General features: G+C 40.6%; 1 protein-coding gene across 2 annotated transcripts; it reads right to left on the reverse strand.

Moving 5' to 3' along the window:
• Positions 1-6,902: 6,902 nt before the first annotated feature.
• Positions 6,903-19,242, reverse strand: LOC139550611 (microtubule-associated protein RP/EB family member 2-like). Of its 2 annotated transcripts, none has more exons than XM_071361605.1 (7): positions 19,103-19,242; positions 12,198-12,325; positions 11,494-11,639; positions 11,065-11,284; positions 9,380-9,543; positions 8,743-8,901; positions 6,903-8,449 (listed from the first exon to the last, which is right to left on the reverse strand). In XM_071361605.1, exons 2-7 carry the CDS (start codon positions 12,316-12,318, stop codon positions 8,363-8,365), a joined length of 897 nt encoding a protein of 298 aa, XP_071217706.1. In that variant the 5' UTR covers positions 12,319-12,325; positions 19,103-19,242; the 3' UTR covers positions 6,903-8,362. The 2 variants fall into 2 exon arrangements, with proteins under 2 accessions (XP_071217706.1, XP_071217705.1); XM_071361604.1 differs by lacking the exon at positions 19,103-19,242 and adding an exon at positions 14,140-14,440.
• Positions 19,243-24,108: the final 4,866 nt, after the last annotated feature.

Here is a 24,108-nt window from a genome sequence, read left to right on the forward strand (position 1 = left end):
ATACCAACCACAGATTGTGTCATATGATGGATAAAGCCTTGCAAGTGATGCAAGCAGAATGCAAACAGAGCACTATAAGCATTTCACCCATGTTTTAAGTGCCTGTTCCAGTGCTGAGCATGCATAGGGCTCTACTGTAGAACTGAGTGGGGGCTGCATGTCTCCGGGTCCGGCGGTGTCCTGAGCCACATTGCTGCTGGGGATGGTGAAGGCTGTTGGGCCTGGGCCTCACTGTGAGACAGCTCACTCACTGGAGCTCCAGGCGATGTGCAATGGGTTCTCATCACACAGCACTACATTAGACACACACAGGGGTGGACAAGGTGAAAGACAGTCAGTCTCAAGCGATACAGAGTGATAATGGATGTTCATGAATAATGGATAATAATGATGCATTTTCAATACGAATGGATAGTAAGCAAGTATAAACACCACGGGACCACGCAGCCGTCATACCACTCAGGAAGGAGACACTTTCTGTCTCCTAGAGATGAACGTACTTTGGTGCGAAAAGTGCAAATCAATCCCAGAACAACAGCAAAGGATCTTGTGAAGATGCTGGAGGAAACAGGTACAAAAGTATCTATATCTACAGTAAAAAGAGTCTTATATCAACAAAACCTGAAAGGCTGCTCAGCAAGGAAGAAGCCACTGCTCCAAAACCGCCATAAAAAAGCCAGACTACGGTTTGCAACTGCACATGGGGACAAAGATCGTACTTTTTGGAGAAATGTCCTCTGGTCTGATGAAACAAAAATAGAACTGTTTGGCCATAATGACCATTGTTATGTTTGGAGGAAAAAGAGGGAGGCTTGCAAGCCAAAGAACACCATCCCAACCGTGAAGCACGGTGGTGGCAGCATCATGTTGTGGGGGTGCTTTGCTGCAGGAGGGACTGGTGCACTTCACAAAATAGATGGCATCATAAGGAATGAACATTATGTGGATATATTGAAGCAACATCTCAAGACATCAGTCAGGAAGTTAAAGCTTGGTTGCAAATGGTCTTCCAAATGGACAATGACCCCAAGCATACTTCCAAAGTTGTGGCAAAATGGCTTAAGGACAACAAAGTCAAGGTATTGGAGTGGCCATCACAAAGCCCTGACCTCAATCCTATAGAACATTTGTGGGCAGAACTGAAAAAGCGTGTGCGAGCAAGGAGGCCTACAAACCTGACTCAGTTACACTAGCCCTGTGGGCCAAAATTCACCCAACTTATTGTGGGAAGCTTGTAGAAGGCTACCTGAAACGTTTGAACCAAGTTAAACAATTTTAAGGCAATGCTACCAAATACTAATTGAGTGCATGTAAACTTCTGACCCACTTGGAATATGATAAAATAAATAAAAACTGAAATAAATAATTCTCTCTACTATTATTCAGATATTTCACATTCTTAAAATAAAATGGTGATCCATACTGATGACCTAAATCAGGGAATCTTTACTAGGTTTAAATGTCAGGAATTGTGAATAACTGAGTTTAAATGTATTTAGCTAAGGTGTATGTAAACTTCCGACTTCAACCGTACATCACAGGAGTGTCCAAAAAGCTGGCTACACATCTTTCCCAGGACTTGGTAGCAGAAGTGGCAGTGATTGAAGGCTCTCTCCCCACTTTTCTGACACTAACCACAGAACATACAATTGATGTCCTTGTAATATATTTTGCACCTCCATTTTGCTCAGAAAAATAAATGACCACCTTTGTAAAATACTGCAAAGTATATAACTAAACCAACCAACTACACTGAAAAAAATATAAATGCAACATGTAAAGTGTTGGTCCCATGTTTCATGAGCTAAAATAAAAGATAAAAGAAATTGTCCATACAGACAAAAAGCGTATTTCTCTCAAATTTGTTCACATCTCTGTTAGTGAGCATTTCTCCTTTGCCAAGATAATCCATCCTCCTGACAGGCCAGCATCCCAGAGTCGCCTCTTCACTGTTGACGATAAGACTGGTGTTTTGCGGGTACTATTTAATGAAGCTGCCAGTTGAGGACTTGTGAGGCATCTGTTTCTTAAACTAGACACTCTAATGTACTTATCCTCTTGCTCAGTTGTGCACCGGGGCCTCCCACTCATCTGTCTATTCTGGTTAGAGCCAGTTTGCGTCTTTTCTGTGAAGGGAGTAGTACACAGCGTTGTACCAGATCTTTAGTTTCTTGGCAATTTCTCGCATGGAATTGCCTTCATTTCTCAGAACAAGAATAGACTGACGAGTTTCAGAAGGTTATTTGTTTCTGGCCATTTTGAGCCTGTAATCGAACGCACAAATGCTGATGCTCCAGATACTCAACTAGTCTAAAGAAGGCCAGTTTTATTGCTTCTTTAATCAGAACAACAGTTTTCAGCTGTGCTAACATAATTGCAAAAGGGTTTTCTAATGATCAATTAGCATTTTAAAATTATAAACTTGGATTAGCTAACACAACTTGCCATTGGAACACAGGAATGATGGTTGCTGATAATGGGCCGCTGTACACCTATGTAGATATTCCAGAAAAAATCTGTCGTTTCCAGCTTCAATAGTCATAAACAACATTAACAATGTCTACACTGTATTTCTGATCAATTTCATGTTATTCTTAATGGACAAAATTAGCTATTCTTTCAATAACAAGGACATTTGTAAGTGACCCCAAACTTTTGAACGGTAGGGTATGTGAGAATGCTATTCACTGACTACAGCTCAACGCCATAGTGCCCTCAAAGCTCATCAATAAGCTAAGGACCCTGGGACTAAACATCTCCCTCTGCAACTGGATCCTGGACTTCCTGACGGGCCGCCCCAGGTCGTAAGGGTCGCTAACAACACATCCGCCATGCTGATCCTCAACACAGGGGCCCCTCAGTGGTGCATGCTCAGTCCCCTCCTGTACTCCCTGTTCACTCATGACTGCACGGCCAGGCACGACTCCAACACCATCATTAAGTTTGCCGATGACACAACAGTTGTAGGCCTGATCACCGACAACGACGAGACAGCCTATAGGGAGGAGGTCAGAGACCTGGCCATGTGGTGCCAGGACAACAGCCTCTCCTTCAACGTGATCAAGACAAAGGTGATGATTGTGGACTACAGGAAAAAGAGGACCGAGCTCGCCCCCATTCTCATCGACAGGGCTGTAGTGGAGCAGGTTGAGAGCTTCATGTTCCTCGGTGTCCACATCCCCAACAAACTAACATGGTCCAAGCACATCGAGACAGTCGTGAAGAGGGCACGACAAAACCTAATCCCCCTCAGGCGACTGATAAGATTTGGCATGGGTCCTCAGATCCTCAAAAGGTTCCACAGCTGCACCATCGAGATCATCCTGACTGGTTGCATCACTGCCTGGTATGGCAACTGCTCGGCCTCCGACCACAAGGCACTACAGAGAGTAGTGCGTACGGCCCAGTACATCACTGGGGCCAAGCTTCCTGCCATCCAGGACCTCTATACCAGGTGGTGTTTTCAAAAACTTCAGCCACCCTAGTCATAGACTGTTCTCTCTGCTACCGCATGGCAAGAGGTACCGGAGCGCCAAGTCTAGTTCCAAAAGGCTTCTACCCCCAAGCCATAAGACTCCTGAACAGCTAATCAAATGGCTAACCAGACTATTTGCATTGCCCCCTCCCCCCTCTTCAACACTGCTGCTACTCTCTGTTTATAGTCACTTGAACTCTACCTACATGTACATATTACCTCAACTACCTTGACTAACACTTTAGACACTTCTTCACTTTGGTGATATAATGTCACTAAACAAAATTTATTTTCTATGAAAGAATCAATGGAGCCTTGTTGTCGCAGCGCAATGGAACCAGAGCAAGATAAAGTTAGCTAACAGTTAGCTAGAAAGAAAGCAGAATATTCAGAGAAAATTACCTTTCCTTGAAAAGTAATGTTGGCAAATAGCTACATGCCATTTTGTGTGAGTGGTAACGTAAACTCACGTAAACTCGTACATCGCCTTGGTCCGTACAATTGCCCTTATTTTAGCGCCCCAAAAACGTAATACTTCCAGATCAACTGTAATGTCAATACCATTGTAAAGCACAACTTCTCCCCTTTCCAACATGATCAATTACATGACCTAAACGCTGCCCGTTTCTGCATAATTCAAGCAGGCAATGAGCCCCGTCGGGTCTTTTTAAAAATGGCGGGTGGGGAAGCGAAACTAATGCGTGATAGTCAGAAGGAGAGATGTTGTGTGGGAAAATTGCTTTTTTTCACTCGATCTGTCCAACTTATCACCTTATCACCTCTAAAATGTAAATAAAACACTATAAAGAGTTTATATAATGTGTCATTACATACCTATTTGAAGGTTTGTGTCGAATTTGAATCGGGTTTTTAGGGCGGTGCTAAAGTGATCTTAGAAGTAATCAGCGGCTTTGAGAATGACCCCCGTCACTGTCAATTTCTTATTTTTAAACGATGAGAGAAGTGCTACACCTGGTGGAGAGAGATTGTAAGACAGAAATAGTTGCTTTATGCTTGCTGTACGTTACGACATGACACGTCACGATGTAACGGAGGGTCCATTTTTTCAACTTTTCTCCAATACTATAGAGCCATTACCATGTCGATCAACGCTTGAATAGAAACCTAGTTCACACCCCCGATTTTGAAGTCAACACAGTCCCATTAGTCTTCTTTGTAGCCTCGTCTGAATGTTGCGGTTGCGCACATTTGTACGGAATTGGGTGAGTTTATGTTATAGGACATGATAGGTCTAATCATACCTCAATTTTGTGAGATACGACAGTTTAGCCAGTAGGACTATATGAAATAGTGCTGAGCGATTAATGCTTTTTGAGGCCGGTTCGGTTTCGGTTAGTTTATTTATTTACGTATCAATTATTTGAGTTAAATGCTGTAACACAGAATAAAACAATTAATAAAAGTCGCATGATGGTTGTGACTGCCCATTACTGCTTATTACTTATTAACCATTATTTATTCACATTACTTTAATAAAATATTTCTGTCGTTGTGTATATTGCATTTGTTTTATTTGATGATTTCATTATTTCATTCTAAGTCATCTCATATCTACTGAGCTACTGCTTATGCTTTCTGACAAAATCACTATTTTGTAGTTTTTCTAAGTAAATAAGGCATATTTTTTATTGCTGAATACCAACTATCAATCACTTAGATAATGTATTTTCAGGTAGGGACACAACAGAAAAAAACTATGAGATATGTGGGGATACCTCGCAAAGCAGCAGCTGTTCCCTCATGATTGCGCATTCTTCTGGCTCCTCTTTAGCTGGCATAAAATAAAAACAGAACAAGTAGATGCGCAATGGATTACGGTCATTGTAGTTAATAACTACGTTTACTGCTCTAAACTATATACAATATTGGTCTGTTGGAAACTACAACTCCCTACTAAATCGCAGAGTTCATGATGGAGTAGATTTTTCTCTAGAGAAACCAAACTGTGCAATATGCGCATTAAGCTTACATTAAAAAAATGAACGAAACGGAATTCAAATAATTGAACCGACATCGGTCAATCAGTTGTTTAAAAAACAAAAAATAACTGACAATTCATTTAATCGCCCAGCACTAATATGAAATGACCAGCTGACTGTCCACAACTTTTCTTATTGGCGCACCGCGTTCAAGAAGTGGTTACATTTTCTAAGGTCCCATCAAATATATTTATAACTAACCCAAGACAGTTCATCTGTGTCGTTTGCAGTGGGAGCAAATGATGCATAGTGGGCAAAACAAGCGTGGCAAGCTTGCGAGAACCTATTGGCGCGTTGTAGCATATCTTTGCATATTTCCGTTAGGGAACGCCTCCTCGGTGAAGTGCGCGTGTGCACAAACTCAATTCGACCTTGCTCTCTTTCTTAAATCGCGCAATTTTTTAAAAACGTTGGCAAAGCCTCAAGTCTATAAAACTTTGTGCACTGTGCTGTAAATAGAAACATTTATTAAGATCAGATGTTTCATCGATGAGAAAAGTCCCAGACTTCCTCTCACTACCACATTTGGTGGTGAGAAAACGTTCTGAACAGATGCGTCAGCTTTATAGCCCCTGTGCCTTGTCTGGGTTACCCCTTCTGTTTGTGGTTCCACAGCCACGAAGTCATAAACCCTGGCAATTATACAGTTTCTCTTCTTAAAATAAGATTTTAAACCTAACCTTAAACACACTCCTAATCTTATGCCTAACCTTAAATGAAGACCAATAAGCACAATTTTGTTTTCATGAATTTTTACGATATTGACTTTTTGTTGACTTCTGGGAAATGTAGTACTAAACGTTGGTGACGCACCTTGTACTCCAGTCATTTGCTTGTAGTACAGTGCTTACGTTCATTAAATAGAAAATGCTGGAAGCAGTTCGACACTGAAAAACTCCATTATTTGTTGATTTATGTTTAATTACTTAGTAGGTAAATAGCAAGAGGCTATATATCTACCACTTGTCAGGCCTCTGAGTTTGCAGCAGAGAACTTGGTTCTAAGCTGGCAAATGTTAGAGGATTCATTGAGGAAATGTAATTTTAATGACTTCAATCAACTCTACAGTGCCCTACTGTTACTGCAATGCATCATTGTAAATAAGAATGTGTTCTTAACTTAATTGCCTAGTTAAATAAAGGTTAAATAAATAAAAAATAAATAAAAAATAAATAGACTGGAACAGAAACACTAGACAAAGTGTACTATTTTGGTGCAAAGCAAACCCAAATGGAGTCGGTTCCTTCAGTAAACACATCAAACAGACAGAGCCTGTTTTGGGCATCAATACGTCATTGACCACTGCACTGCCAAATCCAAATGAATAGTTTTCGTTCCTTACATTTAAAAAAAAATCTCAACTGTCGCAGTGAATTATATTGAAGGTTGGTATTTTGATGGATGATACAACATAATGAAAAACTCAATTTGACTGAAAAGGTGAAAGGTTTTATTACAGTAAATCCATCCAAATCTCAACAGCTTTCAAAACGCAGGTTAAACATACAAAAACACATCTCACTTCACATAGTTATTTTTTATTATTATTAAATATTTAAAAAGCAGGTCAAGTTATTCACAAATAAAATGCAAACATGCAACACGTTTTGGGGAATGCATAATGAGTGGGACGTCAGAAAAAATATATATAATTATTGACAGCACATGTTTACATTCCTTTTCATTTACACAATATATGACTAAAGCATTATGGTGCACTGCCAAGTTCAATAAGAATAAATGCAACATAAAAAAAAGTATACAATGTACGTACTTGGAATATAGTATGTCAAATTACTCAGTGAACTGACTCACAACTTTCCCTAAGACATGTGGTTCAAAAGTCTTATGAAAACATCTGAAATATACCTGACTTCCACTGAATACGAAGGTGGTTAGTTGCTGTTAAAACTAAAGTTGAAAATAATGTTCATTGTGGTCATACTAGGCTACACTAAAATGAGCTCCCTTCCCTTATGATGAAGCCATACTGAAACAACCTTGTTTCTGTCACTGAAGCCCCAAATCTGGTGCAAATTAGGCATTTTTGAGTACACCGATCAATTTATCAGAATTCTTAGAATTCATGAAGATAGACAAATTATGACTAGTATGTGACTAACTCACTACTGCTTTTCATTTATGATTCTCATGGACCGTAGTGGCTCACTTCATGTAGAGAGGCAATATCGAGTCTTCTAAGCTTTAATTGTTTTTGTAATTAATTTGTAATTGTGTGAATTGTGAGTCTATGGACATACAGTATTATCCATTCCAGAGTCAAATGTCAGTGCAACATATGGAGGAAGGTTAAATAGGAGATACTACGAGCCCTTCAGGGCATTTTCTTATTGCATTCTCATGATTAATATGGTTGATATGTAATAAAAAATAAAATAAACAATAACTTTGAAACAACGTACATAATGGAAGGATCACGGGACCGACCGAAGCTGGCAACATACATAACACTTGCTGACAGATAAAAACACTATCTGTCCACTCCATACTACAACATTTTGTCACATCTAGAAATTTGGATGACTTATTTTTTTCACCCTTTGTCACTGTCCTTGGAAACTTCTGTGATGTTCTGAGCTTGCAACCTGCCCACAGCATTTCACAACAGTCACAATAACACACAGAATGTAGAACAGCAGAGGAATATATATTTTAAAAAACTAGGGTCGTGTTTCTTTGCATGAGGTTGTTTCATGTGCTCAGTCTTCAGGAGAACAAAAAAATAAACAAACCACGAGGGGAAAAAATACAAATGAGAAACAAATAAAAAATAAAACCTGTAACAAAATTCTCACAAAACAAAAGGGCATGGTGTTGTGGTGGGGCCAGGGCTGTGGCCAGGAGCAAGGACAGGGAGTGATGGCAGTCAGTACTCATCCTGCTGATCATCAGGAACATCCTCTTCATGGACCCCTAGATCCACATCTTCTCCCTCCACCTCTCCTGCACCTTCCTGAAGGGACACAAGCAGTCATAGCAAAATGTCAGGGCCAGAGCCACCATAGATATTTTCAAGTAATTAACAGCACCAGCAACCTAAATCAATTGATCAATCAAACAAAGGCCTGTGATTACAAAGAAAATGAGGTCCTTGAACGATTAGCAAAACATTTGCTATCCAATCCAGTACCAACCTTCTGGAACCTAAAACAAATGTTGCATAACAGCAACCCACACCCAATCGCCTCTGGGAAATTCCTATGAATGATCAATCAATGAAGAGCCAATCAAATACAGCCGACTGACCTGTTCGTCTGCAGAGTACAGAATCTCCATTAGCCGCTCCACAAACTGGGCGCTCTCCTGACCTTGTTCCTGTGCCAACACTTCCACATCCCGCAACTTTCCAAAGTAAAAGTCCCTCTCCTTCTCCACACCCTCAAGTGCAAGTTTTAATGTGTTCACCTGTACACAAAATGAGGCAAAGTAGTATTAGTATTGCACAGACAAGTTGATATTCTTATCATCATCTATTTGTTTTACTTCACACACCACATTTTCTTTGTGTGGAAACTGTTTTGTATAATGATGAGCAGTATTAATGATTTTTCCATTGTCAATAAAATACAAAATGGTCACAAAGTTGGACAGCGCATCATCTTAAAAATCTAGCTGTAATACACCACTGTTCCTCTGATCCCCAACTGCTTATTACTTGAATCGTTTTCATGTTTAGGGTTTAACAGTAATCTAATCCTATGGAATGATCATTCAATGCAGTTTGTAATTACTTGTCATTTTGGTTTTGCCAAAAACAATACATACACATCCTTCTTACGAATCTAAACAGTGAGTCGAACTTAGATATATTAAATTGTAATGACACTGTTGTAGTAAATTACATATATTAAGTTGTAATTATGCTGTAGTAGTGACTTTATACCTGGTCGTTGAGCCCTGTGACCTGTGCTTCCAGTTCCCGCTCTCCTTTGGCCGGAGTTGTCGTTGGAGTTGCAACTGGGATTCTTTTCGCTGAAGAGGGTCTGGAGGATGGATGGGGGCTGCAGGGGTTTTGTTTCGGGGTTGTTGCACTTGCCCTGGTGGCTCCTGAACACAAAGATAGGTTAGAAAATGTAAATAATCTGGTCATGCCAGGGTGTTCACACTTGGTCCCTTTCAGCCAATTTGTGTGAACTCAACGCGGTTTGTTAATTTTTTGTTCAGTGTGAACACTGACTTGCCTAGTTGAATAAAGGTACAATTTAAAAAAGGAAGTCAGACCCTCAAAAGAGCCCCCGAAGCGAACCAAACTGAGACCAACAAGAGGTGGTCTGAGTTCAGTTCGCTTGAATTCCGTGGTCCGGTTCCCGTTTTTAGGGCAATGCGAACACAAAGCTTCCCAGGTTCGCTTGTCATTATTACTGCACTACATTAATGCAACACCGTTTCCCCTGCCATAATCCCTCACATTGGTGCTACAAAAGAGAAAAGATGATAAGGTTAGTGGAAGAAAACGTGTGCCGTTTTTGGATATTGATTAGCGATTGTCAAGAACGCACAGAAATTCCAAATTATGTGTGGAGTTTTGTACTGACACGACGTTCAGATTATTTGTTTGCACTATGTGATCTATAGGCTAAGAAAGCTTCATACGCTGTTTATTTTGTTTGTGGGGTTTGAATAATGTGAGAAGACAACATATTTGGCGATAATCACAACATAGGATACAAAATCAAGAGACGTACTATCCGGGATCGTTGGGACGTCCCAACTCTGACGTTACCCCATGGAAGTTGACATTTAAAATAGTTAAGGGTTAAGGAAAGGTAAGGGTTAAGTTTAGGATAGGAACGTCCCAAAGAGCCTCGATAGCATTAACCATAAAATCAACGCTAGCTCTTTTTATTTATTTAACTAGTCATTCGTAAAGGGCCAGTGGCCTATATTGGGTGTAAAATGTTCAATCACAGCATTATTTAATCTGCTGTATTCTTCTACCATTTATTCTGTTACCAATCATTTTTACATGTTAATATTATCTTCAAATTATAAATCTCATCTTTTAACTAAATGCAATCTATTAGCTTCCAAAAAGTATATCTAGATGTCCAATAACATGATCTGATAGAATGGCTTTGTAAAAACCCAGAGTGCATTGAGTGAATTTTGAAAAAAGTTCTTGGTTCCTTTATAAACATAGCAATGTGAATGCGAAGAGGACTCAGACCAGGTCAAGTGAACTGGCAAAAGAGTTGAGTCCTTATTCAAAGGCAAGGGCAGTGTGAATACAAAGAGAACATAATTATTTAGCTTTTTATTTTACCCCAGAGTAAAGAGGACTGATATAGGTTAAAGAGGACTATAAGTGAAAACACCCTCAGTCAGTTTCTTAATCTACATAAACAATGTCTGCTGTCCAGAGGGGTGTCCTACAAAACAGGATCAATGAGTTAGCAGGCTAACTTTGATAAACAACCAGAATTAAACAAATGTTCTGGTTCATTAAGAAAGCTAAACTTATGTGTTTTTGGTTGTTGAGTCAGTTAGATCATGCTAATATTTAGGCAAGTTATCTGGCTAACACATTGATCCTGCTTTCTATTAGACGCCTCAGGTAGATGGTCTTACCTGCAGTGGGGGAGCTGGCTGCGTGGTGTTGGGACTTTTTTGGCAGGTTGAAGATCTGCTCACCGGGGTCAGGTGGGGGGATGGCATCCTGACCCTGTCTGGCCTGAAGTGGGTCATAATCTTTACCGTCATAGTTGGCATCAAAGAACCTCTTAAACCACTGGATGAAGTCAAGGTTGTCCTGAAATCTGGCTTTCACAAGCTTCTCCACAGGAATAATCTTTAAAGAGGAGAAGTGGAAATAAATGATCAAGATAAAATAATTGGGGTAATTGTTTAATAATCTGGACTTCATGTGACATGACAAATTAGAAGAAAAAAAATGAACGTTGTGTGTGTTCTATCTAATATAGCCTTGCCAATGCAACTAACTGTCATTAGCAGCTACGGTAGGTCCCGTCAGGACACTACTTGACCTCATCCTCTCACCTTGTCCACATTCATTCTCTTGAAAGAGGCCTGCAGCAGCTTGAAGTTATGAATGTACTCATGCTCGAATTTAGCCTGGAACTTAACCTTCTTAAGATGGACGCAGCCAGGGAATAGCAAATCCATGAACTGGCAGTAGGCCGCTCCTAGAAGGGAATGAAGATGTGACAAAAATTACTGCTTGTTTCTCTTCTGATACAAGTGCAAACTAATTCTATTTTTCAGGCATATGCTTGATGGAAGTGTTTCACGGTACTGCCATTAGCAAACCTGTGCACGACACATCCTTTCAATTGAAAGACAGACTAGAGACCATGGAATTAGTACCATTAGCACACCTTGCGACAGGATAGTGTGTGGTTCAGGAGAGATTGGATTACTTGGGGTAGCCATGGCATGGTAGGCACAGCAAGTGCGCAAACTAATTTTATTAATAGCACAGTCCGTCTTCTCTGTCAGAGCAAGGTTAGGTTAAGGTTGGGGTTACACCAGGTGTCTTTGATTATACATATTACTATGCCTATTAGAGGGTTATCAGCAGAAGTTGGGCATATAAGAGAGGAAAAGTATGGCCATCTGTTTCTCATCCAATACCTATAGTATCATCCTGGATCTCCCTTCTTATGCTAGGCCTATATCCTGAGGTCCTTGGTTCTGGGAGGAAGCACAGTTTGCAGCAGAGTTAACAGGGTAATTATTCTTACCTGAGGAGAGCTGCTCCACTTTAGTGTAGTTCAGACCGAGAAGATCGTTAACCCAGGCAGTGATATCATGCCTGCTCATAGTCTCCTGGGTTATTGAGGTAGAATATACGTTGACCGCCATCCCCCAACTGCAAAAGACAGGAAGGCATCTCTCAGTCAGTTATAATTCATTTTCTACAAAACATTACCATCTCAAAATAAGGAAAAATTTGTGTCTCTCTTTTACATAATGGTTAGCCAACATTCTTTACACACAATTGTTGACCAACAGATAAAAACCTGCATATAATTTTCAACTACTGCCATTAAACAGAGAGATGCAGTAGCAAAGAGTAAGCAAGGCAGACGACAATACAAACCATCAAAGGGAAACTCACTGATTTGACAGAAAGCAAGTAAACCTAGGCATATAACCACAGCTACTAGATACTGTACGAAATTAAGCCACACATATCCCATGTTAGGTCTAGTAATATGATAACATCTTAGTAACGCAAATATAAAGAATGTCCAATTTAACAGCAATGGATACACACTATCAACACTAAACATGCAAATACAATCATAACAGGAGAGGGCTCAAACAAATATGAAAAAAGCATTCAGGAGAGTATTGAATTTGAGCGAAGTTTGAGTATAGTTGTACTACAAAATCTACATGTGATGAGACATTGCATGAGGATAAAAAAAAACGTATCTTCATAATGAAGCTGGCTATTGTGAGTGTTAAGAAACATCAATGGAGCAAAGTGAAATGAAAGTAGTGTAAGCTCTCAGTGCAAAAAAAAGCATGAATAGTATAACGTGTGAAACTGTTGATCACCATAGTGATCACAGTAACTTCAAACATGGTCTTTGACGAGTGTAGCCTACATTATGCAAGAACATTGTAAAGTGCAACAAAATAGGCTTTTCACCGCTTTTAGGTATTTGGAATTATTTCATTCTAAATGATGAGGCTGGAGCCCATAATGTCAAAATGTAAGACCCGAGTTGTTATTGCACCATTTCATATTCTCAGATTGGTATCAGAAATAATAAACGGGCCTACTAATGTCTAGTGTTCTATCGCTCCACCATACCAAACACTTAGCTAATAATCTTACATCCCACTGTCACAGATAACAAGGAGGGCTGGCCACTTAGCGGCAGACGGACAATGCATTTCCATTACCGTAACAGCTAACGTTAGGCTACAATCACATCAAGCGCGTAATTTATTCCAATGACCAAATTTGGACTGGAGTTTCGGTTTCGAACTATCCTCTTTCATTGATTGCGCACGGATAAAAAGGACAGCCGTTCTCGTGTCAACAAAGCCGATGTACTGCTAGCTTTGTTAGCCAGTTAGCTCATTGGCTATACTTGACCTAGACATTAGAGTTTATCATTTGAACAGACTGGTTTTAAAACCATGTCATATAATACAAGGAATAACTAACACAGTAAAGGTGCACCTTTTCCCAGAACACACGATTAGGTAGGGTAGGACCAACAAAAATAGTATAGCAGCTACTTGCAATCATTAACGTTATAGTCAAGACAGTGACTGTGTATGTGATAATGAAGCAAGCTAACGGGGTAGTCTCTTTGACAACGGTCTTATTTCCAACTCGCCACATAATTTGTGCCGTTTTATCACAGTAAATGTCACATATTTCGCTCTGGCAGAATTGTTAACTTGCAGAGGCCTCCTCAAAACGATTTACCCATGGTGAAGAAACAGCACGTACATGTTGGATTTGATAATGACAAGTCAACGAGAAGGCAATACATGCACTATTGCACGAGCCGATTCATTGTAACGGAATCGAAATAGCGCTAGACCGTGGCATGGAAAACATTCAATGCTCGTGAAACAAATGTTCTGGGTTTTGCAGCAACCTTGTGCTCAAAGCCTTGCTATGAAACCACGCCAACTGCGGCATTTGCACTGATTTACCTGTAGGCGCGCTCTCCTCGCACTGTATTTTTTCTGTAAGGAATGCAGTTGGATCCGTCCGTTGGGATGATGTCGTTGTTATTCTCTCCATTTGGGGACAGTGCTTGGGTGGGACCAGGCATTGGGTCTCTAAAATATTGAACAGATTATCTGCTCTCTCTCTATGAAAGGACGATGCAATATAAAGTGACGCACCTCGGGCTCGTTCTCTAGTCTGCTTATTCTTCACAAATCTGTCTCTGGTGACGTCACTGCACCCTAACCAATCACGTGACTGATGGGGTTGCGGTGCGCTTCTTGGAAGGCGGACGGCGAATTCCACTAATAGAAATGAAGGGACATTGGGACCCTTTCTCACCCTTTCTCTCAAACGCAAAATGTTTGTTTATTTCGTGCCTCGGAGTTGGCCTACTTGTAGACATTTAAATGCCAGGTCTTTATTATAAAATTATGCATCTATTGTGCTTCTTTGTTTTCTATCTTCTCATTATTTGGGCTAGTGAGAATTCTATTGCTTGTTGGATTTAATTTACATAACAATATTAATGGTTATTATATTGTTGAAATGCAGAAGAATAATAGTGGATCTGTGACCGGGACATATGGGACCAATTCTGAACTGGAACTCTAGTTAATTTTTTATTTTGCATACTGGTAAGCAGTTTCATTAATGTTGCACTGAAAACCAACCCTCTTCCAGTGATGGCTAGTGCTGAGCATTAACCAATTTATTTTTATTATTTTTTTAAACAACTAATTGATTGATGTTGGTTCAATTACTTAAATTCCATTTTGTTCTTTTTTTCCTGTGAGCTCAATGCTTTAGATAACAGGCCAACAGTCTACATAGTTTAGCTCAGAAAATGTGGTAATTAACTACAATGACCATCATCTACTGCACACCTACTTGTCCAGTGTGTTTATTTTATGCCTGCTACATTAAATGGGACAGACACTGAGAAGAGAGAAAAATGCGATGGAGAGGGATAGTGAGCAGTTGCTTCACAAGGTATCTCTCCCTGAAAATACATTATCCAAGTATTTGATAGTTGGTATCCAGCAGTCATAAAAGTATGCTTTATTTACTTTGAAGAACTACTAAAATAGTGTTGTCAGACAGCATAGGCAGTAGCTCTAGAGATGAGATGACTTGCAATAAAATAAAGTCATTGACAAAAACAAATGCAATATGCAGAACTGAAATATTTTATAAAAGTAATGTGAATAAATGATGGTTAATAAGTGATAAGCAGAAATTGGCAGTCACTACCATCATGGGACTTGTATTAATTGTTTTATTCTGTGTTGTTACAGCATTCAACCACATAATGCATAGTGCATTTCATGTAAAAAAAGCAAAATTGAAACCAAAAACCTGATTTTTTTAGTTTGATAATCGAACCAAAACCGACCTCAAAAAAGGACTAATCGCTCCGCACTATGGCTTAAAAGGATTGCCTTCTAAAGTGCTGTACTGCAAACACAAGTAGCAGAACAAAAGCCTTTGTTGTTAGCCATACTATAAGGTCACCACTCACCAACCTTGGTCCTGGAGAGCTACTGAGCGTGTGCTGGCTTCCGTTCCAACCCAGCACTAACTCTGATTCAACTACTGGTAATAAATAGATTAGTTGAAACAGAATACCTGTATATAAGCCAGTTTATCAATTAGCTCAACTGAAACTTGTCATTTTGCTGAGACAGTACCTACCACAACCATATTTTTATATAGATAGAGGGCTGCACTGGCCCACTAACACACCACATGGCAGGCTGTACCCCTCATTTGTCAAGTTGGTGTCCTACTGTAATCTGCCGAGATGGTGATACACTCGTGTCCCCCGGCGACCGGTTCGTTCATAAAACATCCTCCATTCAGGTTGCAAATGCGTCGGTTACTTGGTTTCCTCCTTGATTTGATTTAATGGTGCGCCGGTCTAAAAACAAAACTGGGAAAATATACATACACTCTTAATAAAACCCCTTTTTCCACCACCATGCTAGTGGCTAATGCCACTTCCTGATGTTGCGTACACTGTTCAGCAGGGGTAAACAGACTGCTAGAACCTGATTAGCTGAATGCGGTACACAACATCCGGAAGCAGCATTAACCACTAACATGGTGGTGAAAAGTGTTTTATTAAGACAGAACGCATATTTTCCTCTGTTTTTTTAGGCTGGTGGCCCATTAAATCGACTTGAAGTGGAAACCGACGCCTTTCCAGCCTGGTTTAAGATATACCTTGCTCTAGGGCACAATGGTTGTAGGTTGCACCAGAGATAGTGATGCAGTTGACTGATTACTGTGAATCCCGCAAGATTCTCCCAGTGTCAGACATAAACTATGATTGCAACCCTCAGATTACCAGCCATCCTCTAACTGCCGCCCTGCCAAACCCTCAGGTGTTAGTGCTGGGCTAGAACAAAAGCCTGCATGCCTTGAGTCTCCATGACAGAAACACACTGTTACAGTCATGCAGAATTTATATACCTCAGGGAACAATATACCTTTTTATTTGTATACAGTACCAGTCAAAAGTTTGGACACACACTCATTCAAAGGTTTCTTTATTTTTACTATTTTCTACATTGTAGAATAAAAGTGAAGACATCAAAACTATTAAATAACACATTTGGAATCATGTAGTAACCCAAAAAAGTGTTATTATTTGAGATTCTTCAAAGTAGCCACCCTTTGCCTTGATGACAGCTTTGCACACTCTTGGCATTCTCTCAACCAGCTTCACGAGGTAGTCACCTGGAATGCATTTCAATTAACAGGTGTGCCTTGTTAAAAGTTAAATTTGTGGAATTTCATTCCTTCTTAATGCATTTGAGCCAATCGGCCAATCGGTTGTGACAAGGTAGGGGTGGTATACAGAATATAGCCCTATTTGGTAAAAAGACCAAGTCCATATTATGGCAAGAACAGCTCAAATAAGCAAAGACAAACAGTCAATCATTTCTTTAAGACATGAAGGTCAGTCAACGAGGAACATTTCAAGAACTTTTCAAGTTTATTCTAGTGCAGTCGCAAAAACCATCAAGTGCTATGATGAGACTGCCACAGGAAAGGAAGACCCAGAGTTACCTCTGCTGCAGATAAGTTCATTAAAGTTACCAGCTTCAGAAATTGCAGCCCAAATAAATGCTTCACACAGAGTTCAAGTAACACACATCTCAACATCAACTGTTCAGAGGAGACTGCGTGAATCAGGCCTTCATGGTCAAATTGCTGCAAATAAACCACTACTAAAGGACACCAATAAGAAGAAGAGACTTGCTTGTGCCAAGAAACACAAGCAATGGACATCAGACCAGTGGAAATATGTCCTTTGGTCTGATGAATCCAAATTTGAGATTTTTGGTTCCATCTACCATGTGTTTGTGAGACGCAGAGTAGGTGAACGGATGATCTCCACATGTGTAATTCCCACCGTGAAGCCTGGAGGAGGAGATGTGATGGTGTGGGGTTGCTTTGCTGGTGACACCATGTGATTTACTTAGAATTCAAGGGACACAACCTGCATGGCTACCATAACACCTCCAGGCTGTGTAAGGGCTATTTGACCAAGAAGGATTGTGATGAAGTACTGCATCAGATGACCTGGCCTCCACAGTCACCTGACCTCAACCCAATTGAGATGTTTGGGATGAGTTGGACTGCAGAGTGAAGGAAAAGCAGCCAACAAGTTCTCAGTATATGTGGGAACTCCTTCAAGACTGATGGAAAAGCATTCCATATGAAGCTGGTTGGGAGAATGCCAAGCGTGTGCAAAGCTGTCATCAAGGCAAAGGGTGGCTACTTTGAAGAATCTAAAATATATTTTGATTTGTTTTACACTTTATTGGTTACTACATGATTCCATGTGTGTTATTTCATAGTGTTGATGTCTTCACTATTATTTTAAACTGTAGAAAATAGTACAAATAAAGAAAAACCCTTGAATGAACAAGTGTCTCCAAACTTTTGACTCGTACTGTATATGAATGAAATATAAGCCAGCCTGAGTAGTAATCCTCTGACAGTGCACACACTGTTTATTCTTGGTACAACTAGAACACAGTGTACTCCTCTGTGCACTGACTGAATAAATATTCAGTCAGTGCACATATGCCCTCAAGAAAAGCAGGAATGAAAACATTGCCAAAGACACAACATGAAAACGTTCTGATGATTAAACACATAGTTGTTCTCCATCTCAAATCTACACCGGGCAAATATGGATAATGATGACTGCAGAAATCATAACATAAGGAAAAAATGCCAAGTTGAATATGCCATTTCAGATCTCTTTTGCAGCTGCTTAGGGGCATCAGCTGTCTTGGACACCTAGCTGCCTGGTACTGAATTACTGTATTGATTTGCACTGTACCATTGTGGTGTCATGCTGTTGTTGTGTTAAACCCGAGCAGCAGTCAGTACAGTGCACAAATGAAGAAGTTTCTCTCTGGTGGCTGAGACTTGTCAAAGGACTTCATAGCTGAATATCTTTTTTACAAGCATTATCTTGTTTGATATCCACGTTGTTGTAGAGAGTTTTGGTTACAATTTGCAGTCCCCTTTCTCGCGGGAAGTGGTTCAAATGTGCAAAATGTCACATGCTAAAAAGACACACACAAACCAAAGTGAAAGTGGAGTAGTGAGTGAAACTTCCAAACTAGTAGGTGGCTAGCAGTCAAACCAAACATAGCTAGCATGCTAGCTAGCTAGCTGGCTAATCAATGTATACCGGTAGCTAGCACTAACCACGGTAACGTACACTGCTGGACTAGCAAGCTAGCAATAATTACAAGCCCACTTTGACAGAAACCGGTAGCCAACATATACAGTATTAACCACATTACATCGAGTACAATTCAACAATATACTGAGGTGTACAGCCCGCCATACATGCCCTAAAACATGTTCAATAAGTTTGACAAAAAATTACACATTGCAACCGTAGATTTTTTGACTCACCAGTGAACTCAGATTTCAGGTTATTCGGTGTTCAAAAGCTGCTATTTTCCTGAGTCACCCCACCCTCTTTCCACTCATTGTAGGAGCTGATGACGCCGACAACGTACACATGTTTCATTCGACAAGGAACTAGCGTTGCTGAAGTCGATTGGCTTGATTGTAACATCTGGTGTGATTTCGACCAGTCATAACTTGATGCGTTGCTCATTGAGTACAACTGACACAACTGACAGCTAATGTACGTGGGCATTGAAGTTGCCTCTGCACTCTCCTTTTTAAGTAACATGATAATGTATTCCTGCATTCCTTTTAGTATTACACAATAAGACAATATGCAATGTATACAGAGAAAATGCAGTATGTCATTGAATTTCTTAATTCTTATTTTTTATATATTACATTTTTTATTTTAAATTATCCAACTAGTACTTTTGTACTTCAAATGAAGGGTTTCACCTTCAAGGTTCCTATACCACATTGGATATGATAAGACTTATCTTGTTTCCAAATGTGCAAAATCAAGCTCTAAAACAAACTTAAAATGTATAGTGTGAGGCTAGGAAAACCATATATAGATTTTTCTCATCACAAATCAATCTCCTTGGAGAGAGAAGCTGTGGTCCAGAGCAAAGGCTTTCAGACACATTTAGTAGGAATCTATGATTTGAGGCTTGTAAGGAATTTGGTTTCAGGCCAAAAAGTAAACATTCACCAGAGCTGACTTGGTCAACTAATTTAATATCATATCAAAATATGTCAAACAAAACAAATGAGATATTCCCACAAGTGTGTGCAAGACGTAAGGTCCACAGTTCCTTGGTTGAGATCTTATCTACAAACAGTTTCCATTATATGTGTAGGTTAATAAGCAGACTTGCTAGAGATTTGAGTCAAAGAGCATATTTCAGCATTCAGCATTGACTGTGCTTGACTGCAATAAGTGGTCTGCATACTGAGCACCTTGATTTGTTTGTAAGAAGTTAACAGTTTAGCAGTTCAGATTTCCCCTTAGCATTTCCCTTAGCACACAGCAATTATATAAGGGGCACTAAAAATGTATCTCAGATATTTGACAAGTCATGATGTATCATTATCAAAATTATGTACTCTTGGTGCCAGTTCCTAGGCACAAATTAAGTTCAATAAATCATCTCCATTGAGAATGTTTTTTTGTCGTTTTTAGAATTTGTATTGGACCCAACAACTGGTTGGACCACTGCTTGTAGGAACAGCCTGGTCTCAAGACTAGATGTAACATAGTAAATGTAAATCCGGGACACTCAAATTAGTATGATTTGTTATGTTTGGTATGGTTACACAAGACAGAAGGTTAAGGCAAAAACAAAAATGTTGGGAAATTAGCAACTTTGGAAGTACTTGCTACTTTGCAACTAAACTCAGGACCCTGTCTTTCAAAGATAATTCGTAAAAATCCAAATAACTTCACAGATCTTCATTGTAAAGGGTTTAAACACTGTTTCCCATGCTTGTTCAATGAACCATAAACAATGAATGAACATCCACCTGTGAAACGGTCGTTAAGACACTAACAGCTTACAGACGGTAGGCAATTAAGTTCACAGTTATGAAAACTTAGGACACTAAAGAGGCCTTTCTACTGACTCTGAAAAACACCAAAAGAAAGATGCCCAGGGTCCCTGCTCATCTGCGTGAACGTGCCTTAGGTCTGCTGGAAGGAGGCATGAGCACTGCAGATGTGGCCAGGGCAATAAATTGCAATGTCCGTACTGTGAGATGCCTAAGACAGCGCTACAGGGAGACAGGACGGACAGCTGATCGTCCTCGCAGTGGCAGACCACGTGTAACAACACCTGCACAGGATCGGTACATCCGAACATCACACCTGCGGGGCAGGTACAGGATGGCAACAACAACAGCCCGAGTTACACCAGGAACGCACAATCCCTCCTCAGTGCTTAGACTGTCCGCAATAGGCTGAGAAAGCCTGGACTGAGGGCTTGTAGGCCTGTTGTAAGGCAGGTCCTCACCAGACATCACCGGCAACAACGTTGCCTATGGGCACAAACCCACCGTTGCTGGACCAGACAGGACTGGCAAAAAGTGCTCTTCAGTGATCAGTCGTGGTTTTGTCTCACCAGGGGTGATGGTCGGATATGCGTTTATCGTCGAAGGAATGAGCGTTGACACCGAGGCCTGTATTCTGGAGCGGAATCGATTTGGAGGTGGAGGGTCCGTCATGGTCTGGGGCGTTTTGTCACAGCATCATCGGACTGAGCTTGTTGTCATTGTATGCAATCTCAACGCTGTGCGTTACAGGGACGACATCCTCCTCCCTCACGTGGTACCCTTCCTGCAGGCTCATCCTGACATGACCATCCAGCATGACAATGTCTCCAGCCATACTGCTCATTCTGTGCATCATTTCCTGCAAGACAGGAATGTCAGTGTTCTGCCATGGCCAGCGAAGAGCCCAGATCTCAATCCCATTGAGCACGTCTGGGACCTGTTGGATTGGAGGGTGAGGGCTAGGGCCATTCCCCCCAGAAATGTCCGGAAACTTGCAGATGCTTCGGTGGAAGAGTGGGGTAACATCTCACAGCAAGAACTGGCACATCTGGTGCAGTCCATGAGGAGGAGATGCACTGCAGTACTTAATGCATCTGGTGGCCACACCAGATACTGATTGTTACTTTTGATTTTGACCCCCCCTTTGTTCAGGGACACATTATTCAATTTCTGTTAGTCACATGTCTGTGGAACTTGTTCAGTTTATGTCTCAGTTGTTGAATCTTGTTATGTTCATACAAATATTTACACATGTTAAGTTTGCTGAAAATAAACGCAGTTGACAGTGAGAGAACATTTCTTTTTTTGCTGAGTTTACTTAGCATGTTAGCTAACCCTTTAACCCTTTAACCTAACTCCTAACCCTATAACCTTAAGCCGAACCTAGGCACCTAGCTAACGTTAGCAACAACACATTGGAATTCGTAACATATCATACATTTAGCAAATTCGTAACATTTTGTATAAACTGCAATATGCAAACATACAAGACCACTGATAATCTCCCTCGATCTGGGGCTCCACGCAAGATCTCACCCCGTGGGGTCAAAATGATCACAAGAGCGGTGAGCAAAAATCCCAGAACCACACGGGGGGACCTAGTGAATGACCTGCAGAGAGCTGGGACCAAAGTAACAAAGCCTACCATCAGTAACACACTACGCCGCCAGGGACTCAAATCCTGCAGTGCCAGACGTGTCCCCCTGCTTAAGCCAGTACATGTCCAGGCCCGTCTGAAGTTTGCTAGAGAGCATTTGGATGATCCAAAAGAAGATTGGGAGAATGTCATATGGTCAGATGAAACCAAAATAGAACTTTTTGGTAAAAACTCAACTCGTCGTGTTTGGAGTACAAAGAATGCTGAGTTGCATCCAAAGAACACCATACCTACTGTGAAGCATGGGGGTGGAAACATCATGCTTTGGGGATGTTTTTCTGCAAAGGGACCAGGACGACTGATCCGTGTAAAGGAAAGAATGAATGGGGCCATGTATCGTGAGATTTTGAGTGAAAACCTCCTTCCATCAGCAAGGACATTGAAGATGAAACGTGGCTGGGTCTTTCAGCATGACAATGATCCCAAACACACCGCCCGGGCAATGAAGGAGTGGCTTCGTAAGAAGCATTTCAAGGTCCTGGAGTGGCCTAGCCAGTTTCCAGATCTCAACCCCATAGAAAATCTTTGGAGGGAGTTGAAAGTCCGTGTTGCCCAGCAACAGCCCCAAAACATCACTGCTCTAGAGGAGATCTGCATGGAGGAATGGGCCAATATACCAGCAACAGTGTGTGAAAACCTTGTGAAGACTTACAGAAAACGTTTGACCTCTGTCATTGCCAACAAAGGGTATATAACAAAGTATTAAGATAAACTTTTGTTATTGACCAAATACTTATTTTCCACCATAATTTGCAAATAAATTCATTAAAAATCCTACAATGTGATTTTCTGGATTTTTGTTTCTCATGTTGTCTGTCATAGTTGAAGTGTACCTATGATGAAAATTACAGGCCTCTCTCATCTTTTTAAGTGGAAGAACTTGCACAATTGGTGGCTGACTAAATACTTTTTTGCCCCACTGTATCAGCTGATGTAAGAAGGGCTATATAAATACATTTGATTTGATTTGATATGAAACGTAACACATCATACCAATTGAAGTCCATTTCCCCCTCGTAACTTAGCCTACTGTTCTGACTTGGTGGTGCACCTGTAGTCTATAGCCTGTTCTAGAGAAATGTCATCATCGAATATTATAAGAGCTTGCATTGTCTTCTTATATGCCCCCTTTATTTATCCTACAGGCCTGACTTGGTATTCAGGCAGAATACTGTAAGAATAGCCCATGTTCCCATGTTCTGAAATCAGATTTACCAAATTTCTATCAGCATGTTAAATGTGCAACCAGAGGGAAAAAAACTCTAGACCACCTTTACTCCACACAGAGATATGTGTACAAAACTCTCCCTCGCCCTCCATTTGGCAAATCTGACCATAATTATATCCTCCCAATTCCTGTTTACAAGCAAAAATTAAAGCATGAAGCAACAGTGACTCGGTCAATAAAAAAGGGGTCAGATGAAGCAGATGCTAAGCTACAGGACTGATTTGCTTGCACAGAGTGGAATATGTTCCGGGATTCTTCCGATGGCATTGAGGAGTACACCACATCAGTCACTGGCTTCATCAGTAAGTGCATCGATGACATCGCCCCCAAAGTGAACGTACATACATACCCCAACAAGAAGCCATGGATTACAGGCCATATCTACACTGAGCTAAAGGCTAGAGCTGCCGCTTTCAAGGAGCGGGACTCTAACCCAGAAGCTTATAAATAATCCCGCTATGTCCTCCGACAAATCATCAAACAGGCAAAGCATCAATACAGGACTAAGATCGAATCGTACTACACCGGCTTTGACGCTCGTTGGATGTGGCAGGGCTTGCAAACCATCACAGA

The sequence above is a fragment of the Salvelinus alpinus genome, chromosome 23, assembly GCF_045679555.1.
Source record: "Salvelinus alpinus chromosome 23, SLU_Salpinus.1, whole genome shotgun sequence".
NCBI lineage: Eukaryota > Metazoa > Chordata > Actinopteri > Salmoniformes > Salmonidae > Salvelinus > Salvelinus alpinus.

What these genes read in the sequence shown, in the direction of transcription:
- LOC139550611 (XM_071361604.1), bottom strand. Translation starts at nt 14,261, where the DNA reads ATGCCTGGTCCCACCCAAGCACTGTCCCCAAATGGAGAGAATAACAAC. An exon ending in AGTGGAGCAGCTCTCCTCAG is followed by an intron (nt 11,640 to 12,197) that starts GTAAGAATAATT and finishes ATTCCCTTCTAG; the next exon opens with GAGCGGCCTACTGCCAGTTC. An exon ending in TCACAGGGCTCAACGACCAG is followed by an intron (nt 8,902 to 9,379) that starts GTATAAAGTCAC and finishes TTTTGTGTACAG; the next exon opens with GTGAACACATTAAAACTTGC.